Genomic DNA, 14,271 nt, shown 5'->3' on the forward strand with positions numbered 1-14,271 from the left:
TAATGTACCTAACCTCGTCATCTCTATTGGGCGGTTCAGCATTTTTTTCTATTTTAAATGAACGGAATAATGTAACACTGTAATTAGGATGAACTGTATTAACAAAGATTACGTCTCTCTGACATTTTGTTATTTTTTGTTTTACTGCATTCAGTCCAATTTCCTTTTAAAATAGATATACAAGTAGTCGTTTGTTTAGTGTTGTCATTAAAAACAGATCCGATTGGTGACTTTGTGAAGTATTTTGTTATTCATTCAAGAGTTTCCCTCTCCGGTCGCGTACTCTTCCATCTATTGAAAAGCGAAGAGAATCAGCACTTTTATTGCTTTGATATTGAAAATGAAAACATCGAAACATCAAAATTGAGCCTATTGGAAAGAACAGTTATGGATATACTGTATATACTATGCATTTACAAATCTTTCAGATTCTAGACGTCGATTCGGCTTAACTATACAAAAAAAATGGAAAACAACCGCTGGTGTCGCTACGTAAAAAAGAAACGAATACTTTGGCAAGTCTGGTAGAAAGTTCATATGTCCGATACAAAATGAGTTGTCATGTACATCAGTCAATGTCATTTACAACAAATACATGAATATTCATAAACATTAATTATAATATATTATAAATGAAAAAGCGGAATTGTGCATGCTAATGAGAGACAGATGCTTTAGCATTTTATTTTGCGCATCAAATGAAGCAAAAGAATGACAAGAAGTTTCTAGTTCAGTATATTATACTCTGATTTTATTCATAAGACTCAGAGTTGTACAAACAAGACATGATAAACAGCAGACAAACATTGAGACAAGAAAAAAAGTGCGTCTGCAATAACTTTCTTTTCACTATTAAGCATTTTTTTTAGCCGAGACATTACATGCCCCGTGAGTATGCGCCGTAGCACTGGCTTATCTCTCATAAGGCATTGTTTTTTGTGCTATCACATCATTTACTTAGGAATTATTTTATTTGATCTAAATTTGAAATAAAGATTGCTAATTAGCATTCAAAAGTGTCCAAAAAATAGCAAAAGCAGTATTGGCTTTAGTGACTTAGGCCTTGGATGAATAAACCATGCTCGGATTATCGATTTATACGGACTATTTTTACGGACATGAACAGCGATTTAACGCTGTATAAATGAATTACTGTATTTCCATTAAATTTAGGCAAGTTTGTTTCTTAGGGTGTTTTAATAATTTCTAGCTAAAGCATTCAAAAGGAGCAAAGCAAACCTCGTTCAAAAATGCCATCATTTTGTCACATGCTTACATGATGTCCAGACAATATTTTGTCTGTACAGTACCTTCCAACATTTATCAATATGATACCGGTGACCATTACATTAGCGTTACACTTACACAAAACATTTTTTTACGGGTGCATTAAGCTTGGCACATTCTTTTCTTGGAAATTACATCGAAATGCATACAAGTAAAATTATTCCTATCAGGATATATCTTTGCCCGACAAGAACATGTTGATACTCACGTCAACAAATACCAGTCAAATGCTGGTACGCCGTTGTAATTATGAACATTAATCAATAGATCGTTAGTTGATCAAAATATTCATATATAGACTATGTATATCAATATGTTCTTTTCGATTTTAGGCATGGTGAATCAAATATATTGTCGTTACATTTCTAATAGAGTGCTTAGTAAGGGTTCGACGACGACATTAAATTACCAAATCTGAGCATTCAATAAAGCAAGCTAAAAATTCACAGATAAAAAAATCAAACATGGCCACTTCCTTCAGCCCACACGCGCCTAGAACAAACTGCCAACAAGCAAACAACGCTGCTGCAAATACTTCCGAAAAAGATTAAATTTTTTGCCAAGCAGAAAGTAAGACCAAAATTGATTACAATTTAATTGTAAGCTGCAATTTTGGCGCGAAAAATAGGCTAACATAGGCATGCGCATGAGCAATAAAAATGGCATTTTGATTTCACATAGACAATACTTGGAACTATACAGTACATTGTTTTGGAACAACAGGCTTAAAATGTCTTTACATCGGTACTTGGATTACATAAAAATAAATTTCAAGTTAATAAATTTTATAAATGATGAAACAGGCACATAATTTTATGGTCAACCACCGTCGTTTTCACAATTACACTACAATTCAAAATAGATACTGTATTAACCATAGATTAACAAGACAATATATTTAGTCATACAACATCCAAAGAAAGTAAGAATTGTTTATTTCTTTGTTAGATGTACTGGTACGTATGTACATATTTTATTTCTTATTACACTTTATAAGGTAATACTATACGGACACATTTTTACTTTATTTGTATCCATATCAACTTGAGTACTCATAGTTACGTTACAAATGTATTGTATAGATAGTATTCGGAATCGAATAAAAAAAGAGTATTTTAAAATCGTCTACATTCAAATTCAATGTTACGACTGTATAAGATATAGATACAGTTAAATACTTCTGAAATATAAACCATCCATTTGGATCATTAACTTCTTCTAAAAATACCGCCATTTTGTTGTGACTTTCCACCAATCAAGATACTTATCGTACGGTTTAATCAAGTCTGTCGCATCACCACGACTCATAATTGCTAACAATTGTTGTTCCTCCCTCGGTTAACAAAAACACATACAAAATTTGTTTACAACTATTTACAATTGTTGCATGTGTTCCAATGGGTTGAATTTCAGCCGAGAATCTTACTTGTTAAAATGAGAAAAGAAAATTATTGGCTTGTCCATAGTAAAACTTAATCTAGAGATTCTCGATTAAAATTCATATCACAAGAAGAGATACCATCAGAAACTTATACTCCTTAAATCAGGAATTGATCGCATACTAACTAATTACATGACTTGTCTAGACAAACAACACACACTAACCTACTAACAACATTTTCCAACGGCAATGATATTCCAAATATTGCAGAGTAACAGAAAAAAACAAAAAAGAAAACCCCAAACCCAGTGCACTATACATCAACGTATGTGAATGATGACGTAACCACAAAACAAAGAAGGCAATACCAGATTTACTTTCAACAGTAAAATACTACTGGTAAATTTAGTTTTAAGTTCCCTTCATACCTGCCACATTTTGGCATCTGAAGATTAAATTGCATTGCATTTAACATCCATACTTAAAAGGAAAGTATACCCAGGTCAATATTTAAGGCAACTCTGGAAGGAATATCATCACCATTGCAAATTGTTGTTGTTGGAGACTACACAACTACACATCTTACATAGTAAAACTGGAAATTTCTAATCTATTTACCATCAATAAGAATAAGATAAACAATAAAATACTACTTAAAAGTTTGGCAACATTCATTAATTGATTGTCAAATTGACCAATTAATTGACGACTAAGTAACTAAATATGTTAATCAATAAGCATGCATATTTATAACCTGTGTAATTCAGAAATAATCATCGACCTTTAACCTTATGCCTAATATATATACTTTCTTTCATGTAAATAATTTCAGTAAAATAATTTCAGTGAAGAGGAGCTGAATAGTACTATTGTGTTTCCTTGCTGAATTATTAATCAAACTAATATTCCCAGCTTCTATGAATTATTTATGCAAATGAGAATGCAAATGAGTTTAATGGTATGAGCCTTATTTGCATATGCATACAGTATTTAGTTTAATGTTGCAGAGCAGTGTAAGGTGACCCATTAGCAAAAGCATTTTGAAGAAGCTTGGTGAAAGTTTAGGTTATAATGGTCAGGTATGACAAACATTTCCTTGATTAATTGTTTCAGAGTTAGAAGTGTTGTTCCAATTTATATCCAATGACCTAGCAGCTCCTGTAGTGGGTTTATGTAAACCTAGAATAGAATATTCAAAATGAAAATACTGCATAATCATAAACTGATTGTCGAAATTACAGCTCTTTCTATAAAATAAAAACTTACAAAATATATTCAATTGTAAAACACAAATATCTAAAAAAATACATAAACAATTATCTTGTCCAAATGTGGTCCTTCAATGTAAAATATCTTTAAATTATCACTAAACGTTTTAAAAAATGATTATCGAAATTTACACTGCAAAATCACACAATTTCATTATCATTTTACTAGAGAAATTTTACATATGTTATTATCAAATTATCTGATAATCATTATATTAATAAATTTGGCAAATCAATTCAAGAAAAAAAAATCACAAAAAACACAGTAGTGTTAAAGTGATAATTTTGGCACAAATTTGCATAAACAATATATGCATATTCACTTCAATATATCATCTTAATGAATTTGTCGAGGAGTTTAAATCTTTTAATATATCTTAAGGCAGTTCTTACGAACTACTTTCGAAAGCCATTTATTTTTATATATAAAAAGAATGTTGATTAATCCTTAATTTTGATTGAGCCTAAACTAATAAGAAAATATTAGACAAATTCTTATACATACTATCTACTAGTTATACATCAGTATTATTAACAAAAATAAATCAAAGAATCATTATTAAAAACAGTAGTCGACAACTTTGAAAACCAGCATTTTATTCCAGTTATTAGTCTACTCATTTGGCACGTTTATATTATTTTTAACGATTGGCAAGAAAAAGAGTGAGTTGACAAAAATGAATTGGGAATAATATTTTGGCAAGCAATATTATATATTTATATTTTAAATTGTATGGGTAGACTTTTTAAAAATGAGATGTGATACTAAAAAAATAGAAATGAAATAGAATGTTGAGCATGATCATTGTCACATGATTGCAAGCTTATATTTCTAGCAAAATCTAGAGCAAACTGGTCTAAACTGGATTGAAAGTTGAAAAATCTGGAGGAAACTGGTCTAAACTGGATTAAAAGTTGCAGACTACTGATGTGAAAGGTCTGCAGCAAGGTGTGCAGCGCAAAAGCAAGCGACCATAATGGCCTTAGATTGCAATGTAACAAGTCACCAAGCAGCACTTGAAAAGCATACAGAATTTCAGCCAATAGGAATGAAGCCAGCTATATTCTGAGGAGCCTCTGCCAATTAGAGTCTGGATGCGATGGGGCGTTATTCAATTGCAGTAGCTGTGGTTGTTGCAGATGAAGGTGCATGATAGTATTTACAGCTTGGGCGGATGCATTTGCCTTTACCAGCATCACGACACATGGTCACTTTTCCATCGACAACCTCTACATACTCTGCATGGCATGGAAAAGGCAAGGGTAATAGAAAAGACACATTTAACAAAAGCTACAAATGTTGACAAAAACAGAGATGCCGCAGTTTCTATCTACAGTATATAGTTTAGATCGAAATAAAAAATTTTGAAATAAATTAATATTTAAAAATAAATGTTACTAAATTTTCTGATGGATATATTATTGCAAATTGTATGAGCAATTACAGAAATTTGTGGAAATTCATTTAGCAATTTAATTAAATTTGATTTGTACTCAAGGTAATATGTTTTAAATATTCTGATTATTAAATGAATCCACACAAATTCTCCAATTATCATAATATTAAGTATTAATAAGTGGTCAAAATGGTACACATTGTACTCTTAAGATTAAGTAAAGTTTATCATAGAAACATTGCTACAACAACTGGCAAATATTTTCAAGTTTAGTGTGTTTAAACACATAACAATATTTGATAAATAATGTACGAAACTTCCTTTCAGGAATAAATATACACACACATTAAATGTAAATTTTTAAATATAAGCTTCCGAAAAAATTGTGTTGAAAAATTTAAACATGGTATTTTCTGACCATGATTAGAGAATTGCTGCGGCAGAACTGTTTGTTAATAATATTTGCAGAACATTCATTCTCGCATAAAAAAAAAAATGCTAAAAAGAAAGCAAAATGTGGTGACATAACATAGAAAAGAAAATTATGAAAACGTCTACGCTACGAGACGTTCCCATCATGCATCAGTAATGAGTCAATAAGTATGTTCATTCATTAAAAAGTGATAGAAAAATAAAATCGGTGGGTTTTTTTTTAAACAGCTAAAAAGGTATGCGGTGGTATTTGACAAGGCGCAATTAGAACACCCAAAAGGAGTGAGAAAAAGGCCATTAAAGGTGGAAGAATTTTTCTGGCGATAAAAAATTGAGTCAGCTATTCCTGCCATGCAATTTTTTTTTTTTTTAGTACATGCCAACTTGCAAACAAGCCTTAAGAGGGCGGTGTTTTCTCTTACAATACTTGCAATGTACAACTTAAAATGGTTATTTCCATTTTCTGTCTTACCATTCAATGTAATATATACAAATTTTTGGTCTAGTTTCAAAACATGGCACGGTCATTGCACAGTCTAGATATACCATCAACAGATCACCAAAAATATATACTAAATTATTTTTTTTTTCTTGTATTCCTCAAAAAGGAAATATATTTTATCCCCCTTCCATACTCATATTAAACGAAAAGTTCTTTGGAATGATGTTCAAGATTCAGTTGATGGTTTTAAGTTGCGGAATAAGCTGTGATCACATGATGTTCAGATGGTGATCAAATGTTCTTCACATGTTGCTCACATTGTTATCACATGTTGTTTACTACGGGAGTTGGGATTGCGGTGGGTATAGTCGATTGGACGCCATTAGGGGGATGGTAATATTTGCACTTGAGACGTGCACAGCGACCCTGAGCGGCGTATCGACACATGGTTACCTTGCCGTCAATAATCTCTACATAGTCTACAGGAAACAGAACATAAACAACAAACAGGTCAAATACTAACAGTAAAACTATGTTTTATCTTTCATTTGAAACATTAATTGTAAATATGCTAAAATAGATGAGAGCAAGTCATTTTTTAAAACTTATTAGATTAAAATTTGTCACATTTTAGATTAAAAACAATTTTCTGTAACTTCAGGTTCAAAAGAATTATTTAATTGAAAAGACAATTGAAAACAATTTGAAATCGCACATATAATTATAAGGTGTAAATTTGGTAAATTTCATGAACATATCATTATTATATACCGTAATTACTATATTGTTAAATTTTGTTATATAGATTTGTACAAAAAATATACATTTTAAAATATTGTTTTAGTCTATTTTATTTTAATTTCATAATAATATTATGGCTGAAATTTGGATATATCTTATTTTACACTATTATAAGGCAAAGTATTCAAATTCATTATAATTTGATTTAAGTTACCGTAATCATATTATGAATCTACAATTTAAACAGTAAAATAATGTTTAATATTTAACCAGATAACTAAATACAAACAAAACATTGTTGGTTTTTATAGCATTTTTTCATACAGAGAATTGGAAAAGATATGTTGTCCTAAACGGTATGAGTAAATTCTCCAGGGTTTAACGATTGTAATTAATTAGCAAATGTTAATGACAAATAAAGCCTTCTAAAGCTGCTCACTTAAGAGTTATCAATGAAGTCCCAGCTAAAGTAGGGCACACGTCGACACAAAAATATAGAAGCAGAAAAAGGTTAAAGGTTAAATAGACTTACCTTCAGATACGTGTGCGTATTTGCAATTAGGACGCTTACAGTGACCGGACTTGAAGTCACGGCAGACTGGCATTGTATCAGACTGAAAAGATAATATTAGTGCAAAAACATGATGTAGATTATCGTATCATTAAGAATTTCAGCACATCAAAACCATATGAAGATCTGGATCCTGCCAACTCCATGCCTTCCTTTTGAATCAGAATTTGAATGCATTTATATTTAGTTAAGCTATACAAGGCGCTAAATATCTTCAAGTATTCTAACATCATAAAAATGTCTTTATTGTAAGTGGTCTAGTAAATGTAACTTGGTACGAAAGTGTGTAAAACTGGAAGGGTATGACATTTTTAAGTGTAGCGGCATTTGTAAGTAATGGTGGTGATTGAGAGTGTTGAATCGCTATGTGTAACAATTATGATGCCTTTACATATCGGTGCGCTTTCACACGCAATCATGCATTATAAATGAGAATGATGATGTCACAGTTGTTTGCTATGTTATACACATCTCTGAATAGAGTGTAACTAACAGCAACAACATAATGAAACAGCTTCATTTTCTGAACTATCCTGTTAGTAATATTCTTAATTGTTATCATTTATATATATATATATAATATATAATAATACGCGTGCGTACAACTGAGGACTAGTGCTGTTCCGCCGTACCACGCCGAGAATGTTAAAGAGTCGCTATCCAATCGAGTTCGAACAATACCATGAAAGCCCCAGTGGTCTAATTGTTAGGACATCTGCATATCAAGCAGGCGGTCCGAGTTCGAGTCTCGGTTGGGGCGACTTTTTCTCATTCTCACAGATTTCCTCATCTTTATCGTTTCAAATTAATTAATTAAATTTCATTATATCACCGGGCGGTTTAGAATTAATGTTCTTTGCCTGATTTGTTTATATATATAAAAGTATCTCTTCGGAGATCCCGCCTCGTGAATAAAAATACTGTAAGATGAGGGCGTATCAATTTGATCTCTGGTGCGCGTGCGTACAACTGAGGACTAGTGCTGTTCCGCCGTACCACGCCGAGAATGTTAAAGAGTCGCTATCCAATCGAGTTCGAACAATACCATGAAAGCCCCAGTGGTCTAATGGTTAGAACATCTGCATATCAAGCAGGCGGTCCGAGTTCGAGTCTCGGTTGGGGCGACTTTTTCTCATTCTCACAGATTTCCTCATCTTTATCGTTTCTAATTAATTAATTAAATTTCAGTATATCACCGGGCGGTTTAGAATTAATGTTCTTTGCCTGATTTGTTTATATATATATATAATATATATAAAGTTCACATATTAATAATAACATTTGTTAAGGACACATACCCACCAAAATGCTCAAGGCACCAAAGGACAAAATTGGAGATATTCTCTAATGGTCATTAAAACATCATATATATATATAAATTACCAAAATCATTTTTAATCACAATTAGTAATGGTTAACTGATTCCTTCATTGTTAGTAAATTTTGTGTAAATAGAAATAGCATAAATATTGTTGCTGGAACTAAACTATACCAAATACATTTTGATAAAATGTTATAGAACCAATTCACCAATACCTAGATATACACTGCACAATAACAACCAACCAACCTAACACCATTCTTTATATATACCAGCTTTTAAATAATTTCAACTACATTAAACCTATTGAGATATTACATTTTCAAATAAAGTTTTTTTGGTGAGAATTTATTTCACTCACTGTTTGAAGGAAAATGTGAGCAGAATACAATTAATTTGAAAATTACTAATATTTTGATGTACTACATTGACTGTTATTTATCTTGAAAAATGAGTCAAAAGTCCAATAACAAATTTCATTTTTCAAACTCAAAAATTTAGGATCACCAAAATGAAGATTTCTATAGTACACTAACATTATTACTTTATTTAGAATGCTGTTTTAAACAGAGTACAGTAATCCTAAAATCATATTAACTATTGTGTGCTTCTGAACCCCTCACCCACTTACCAAATCTGATATTTCATTATTTTCTGATCTCTACAAGAAAATTACATTTAAAAAAATTAAAAAAATTACCTATAGATAATTAATTTCATCAAGAATTAATTCTATTAAAATTATGGTAAAGAAATTTGTCATTTAAATCAATTTCATTATGTTTCCTTTGGGTAAATAAATAAAAAACCATTCCTCTTAATCTAAAAATTATTCTTTTATGGTAGAAGGACAATTGGATCTTTGCACTTAGGTAATGTTCAGACTCACAGCTTAAATGTATCTTTTTGTATGCATCATACACTTTTTCTGTTTGACCTGTGTGGATTTAGTACAAGACACAAGTTACACGTTGCTCGGAAATTGCAACGCAAGCAGAAAGACCAGTAATTCTGATTGCGACAAATGATGATTATTGTGATCATGATATTGATAACGAACCTCCATTTTCAAAAGGCACATGGAAGTTATGTTAGATTATAAATCTTAAAGCTGTGAATCTGAACTTCTTATTTCAGGCAAAGTCTACTCTACTCTGCCTAATCATATTAGAAGCTTTTGACTCTAATTTTCACTGTATTTTTACATATATCCTGCTGTTTAATCATAAACTAAAAATATTTAATCTTTTTAAGTACAGTTTATAGCTATTCAGTTTAAATTAAGAAATCCTTGAAGAAAAATGGATTTTAGAAATTGAGTATCAAAGTGCATAGCAATCTAGTATAGCAATAATTATGTTTTTGTTTAATGTGTAATTACAGGTTATCCAAAGAAACATAATACAACAGATTATGACTTTAAGCAACACCTATGTAATTGTAGATTCAACAATGGTATTAAATTAAAAATGTGCACATATATCTTGAAAGTCATGGCTTTTAAGAGTTCTAAGAGATGAAATTGTACACCAAAGCAATTCTTATATTAAAAGTAATATTTTGGTGAAATTCTTATGAGAAAATATTTAAAAGCAGAAGTCTAAGAGACACATCTTTATCTACTTGATACTAAAAAAAAAATTTAAAACAACAATAACTTTGCTATGATACAAGTTTGCGAGCTGTGCTACCTGTCAACCAATGGTGGAGCTATTATGAAATCCAGGAAGAAAAAGAAGAAATTGTCTGTTATCTAATCAGGACATCTTGCAGTTGAAATTTTAAAAAGAAATGTATTTAATTTGTCATTTCCAACAATAACAAAAAAGAAGCAAATTGAATTGACCATTACATGAAGGATTGACTTTTGTTTTTGAATATAAAATGCATATTCACCTCTGTTCAAGTTGTATGAGGCTTAATTAAAATTGTCAATCCATGATTAGAAACAAAAAGCTGATTAAAAATAAACCAGACAATTTAATTGCAGAGAACTTTAAACGTTTCAACTTTTCTCTTGAAAATTTTCCTTTTTTCAGCTTGCTAATATTTCAATTAGCTTTATAAAATCAAATTTAATCATTAATTGACTTAATAATTGTTCTGAGGCTACGCTAAATTTACATCTGTATTTCTTTCATGCACCACCACTGACTTGAGTACAAGCTGATTGTGAAAAAGGTTAATGTGACTACCTGTTGAGCTTGAACTAGGTGTTGCGTCAGGTAAGGTAATGTGCCTTGATGTGGAACCATAGACACTACATTGGACGAAGCATGGTGTAGCCAATCAGATGCATTAGGCAAGCAGTCGAGTATACAGTGACCACAGCATGAAAGACAATACAAAGAGAAAATGAGAAAAAAAAGATGCAGTTATATATTTGTTACTTTTGCAAGTTTCAGCAAGGATATAGGTAATGCGTTAACAAAATTTGGAATTAAATTCAAAAGTACTTGAAGACTTGAATTGAAGAAAAGCCTGTTGCATTAAACTGTTTATTTATATTTAACAAAACTGATTTCGATTAAAGCTAAAGGGAGGGCACAACAACCTGCCAACTATTAATTTGTGATTCTCCTTGCGAGACCTAGATAGTGGCATTTTGAATAGAATTATCATTTATTAGCATTTTGGTAGTAATTATATATGTATATTTATTTGGTAAGCAAAATAAACTTATTGAAATGAAAATTTTAACAATAAATATACACTTTCCTCTAGTCTTATAACCTATCTTTTCTTTGACAGTAAATGATTTTGTTTATCAAAAATTGTTCTGTATTTGGTTTTGTTTTGAAATTGTTCATTGAGCCTGTGTTATCACTAAATCATATTACTATACAAGATAAAATTATCACAAGTTAGTTTGATTGATGGATATATTAATTGATATGAAGATTGACTGTTATAAATAGATACTTCTTATACAGGTAGTAATCATTAAACGTTGACAGTGATCAATTAGAGAAGTTTATTTTACTAATTATTCTATGTCTGCAAACGAACCTAGTGGCCTACATAAATTGCATATGGTCAATGACCCGAAGGCATCTGGTCTAATTAGATTTAGATATGGTGATTTTGAAAATGGCAATCCTACTGAGAGACTTGAACTCAGAATCCTACAAGAAGTTGCAACAGCAAATGTCTTGACAATTTTTTTAGATGATGTCCCTGACTGACTATTCAATTATTCTAATTGCATGTTTAATGCAGACTTGGGGGTAAATTCAGCAACAGGCAATTCATTTTTATATACATTTTTTTTTGCCAATAAGGTAGTTCAATAACTTATAAATATACTTTCATACTATATACAGTAATGCATTTAAAAAAAATTATTAGCCAATTAGCAGCGAGCTTTGTGAAGCTTTTTAAGTACTTGCAACAGCCACTGTGATTGGATGAAGCTAACTTTCTTTTTAAAAATCAATTTAAGGTACTGTACTGTCTAACAGACACAAAAGCATTAACAAGCAATTTTTCTTAACTATACATAATGTTAATATGTCTAATCTGGAGTACAATTTCCTAAATGTCTTTGGTATGAATGTAAAAAAAATGAGCATACGTTTTTAATGATGACAAGTATTAATTCTTTCTTTGATAGTGTATTGACATAACTTATAATCAGCTTGGATGTGTCTTGAAATGAATATTTAAACTATATTTCTTTTGTCAATTTTCTCGCTGTATAAATAATTAAGCTTTAAAATAGGATTTATCAATCAAATAAGAACACTATTTACTGTTTATGTCAAGGATATGCTACAAAAATGATACAAATTTAAATGCTAAATCAACCAATGGATACCAAATTTTGAGAAATGTTGTGTCATAACTAAATGAGGTGCGTGTTTTTCATAACTTGAGTACTTGAAATTGAATTGTTTAATAGTAATTCTTGTTTGTGTAATTCTGATTGTTCTTAATTCAAATTGATTAACACGATATCTTGACAAAAATCTTGACAAAATTTAGATCTAATTCATTTTTGTGTTGGCCATTAGACCACCTAAACCACTTTTTGGTTTGATCATGTTTAATTGTTATTTACGAATTATACCTTTTTCACATCTGCATAAATTGTAACAAGTTTTTCACACACCCATACACAAACAACTCGGACATCTCAGAACAAATAAACAGGCCTCTCATTGGTGTGTTTTTTCCCATATGCAAGTTATTACTTTTTGCAGGTGTGAAAAGGGTAGGATAAGATTTCTTAAAAGTCTTCCATTTGGAAGTATAAAATGAATAATATCTGTATTCTTGACAACATCAATCAAAGAAACTTTGAAAATGTTTGTTTATTTTTAAATTATTCTTTTTTTCAAAGTAACGATATTCCACATTTTATAATAGATATAGATATTAAAGACCTATTGATAATTGTAACAATGTAGTATCTTTGTTTACATCAAGACTTATTGTCTTCATGGAACGAGGTCATTAAGAATTATATTTAAAATATGAAAGCAGTCGCAAAAAATAAAAATATGAAAAATTTCATTAAAAAAATATTTAAATGAAAAATAAAAAACAATTTTCAAGTATCATAGTGATAGCAGCTTAATGTGATGATCTTACATGTTTGGACTAAAGGCTGTGGTCCCATTACAGCAGCAGCCAATTGTGGATGGTACATAAAATTTGCTGGAACCATTGGTGCAGTCATTCCTGGTCCTTTCTTCATTGGAGGCATTGCCTAGAAAAGGGTTGAAGTTTGGTCATGCATCAACAAACACAAACTATATAAAACTTAAACAATTCCAAATGTGATACTAGTAGATAAAAACCTAAAAATCCCAATATGTGTTATGTATATCACATTTGAAACATTACTCTGTTTATCAAGTGTCAATAATTGCATGTGAAAAATCCCTTGTTAAAAGACCCAATGGTTGAATGTAAAGATGATGTGGGAAAAGCATGTAAGGGAAAACAGAGGGAGGGAAATATCAAGAAGGAAGAGCACCAAGTTTACAAAAGTGTTCTTATTACACAAAGGAATAAAGCGGTTTTGTAACGAATTTGCACCAAATTTGGTTCTACAACATTGCTGTAAGCGCAAAATAAAATAAAAGTATTTAGGGTTTTAGAAAACTTTTGTTTGTTATCAATTAATTTTGTTGATGTATTGTTAATGTGACCAACGACTGATGGACATAGTCTTACATGCATGATATGAAATAGAGGAACTTTCACATGCAATCATTATAGAGACCTGACAAGCAGCAACAAGACAAGAATATGAGTAAATTCCATCATAAGATGCTTAAAATAATAGTTCAAAAGCATTTTTTTTTTAAACTTTAAATTAGTGCAAACAATTCCATAGCCTTAATGCCTAACTTTCTAAATAGACTTTTAGATGTCTGTTTTCTTTGAAAAAAGTTTAAGGGGTAAACCTGTACACCTTGGTTAA

The 14,271-nt window shown here is 30.6% G+C and overlaps 1 protein-coding gene across 11 annotated transcripts in view; it reads right to left on the bottom strand.

Moving 5' to 3' along the window:
* Positions 1-722: 722 nt before the first annotated feature.
* The window catches only part of LOC140050102 (muscleblind-like protein 1), a 125,144-nt gene continuing 111,595 nt past the window's right edge, over positions 723-14,271 (bottom strand). For 8 of the 11 annotated variants that reach the window (XM_072095128.1, XM_072095127.1, XM_072095122.1 and 5 more), the window contains 5 exons: positions 13,434-13,551; positions 11,036-11,100; positions 9,472-9,501; positions 7,481-7,562; positions 5,046-6,686 (listed from right to left, as the gene is read on the bottom strand). In XM_072095128.1, the coding sequence (XP_071951229.1) occupies positions 6,532-6,686; positions 7,481-7,562; positions 9,472-9,501; positions 11,036-11,100; positions 13,434-13,551 (450 nt within the window). In that variant the 3' untranslated portion in view covers positions 5,046-6,531. Of the gene's footprint in view, positions 6,687-7,480; positions 7,563-9,471; positions 9,502-11,035; positions 11,101-13,433; positions 13,552-14,271 lie in introns of all 11 variants that reach the window. The other 3 variants (XM_072095125.1, XM_072095123.1, XM_072095124.1) reach the window with 3 other exon arrangements.

The sequence above is a fragment of the Antedon mediterranea genome, chromosome 5, assembly GCF_964355755.1.
Source record: "Antedon mediterranea chromosome 5, ecAntMedi1.1, whole genome shotgun sequence".
NCBI classification, from domain to species: Eukaryota; Metazoa; Echinodermata; class Crinoidea; order Comatulida; family Antedonidae; genus Antedon; species Antedon mediterranea.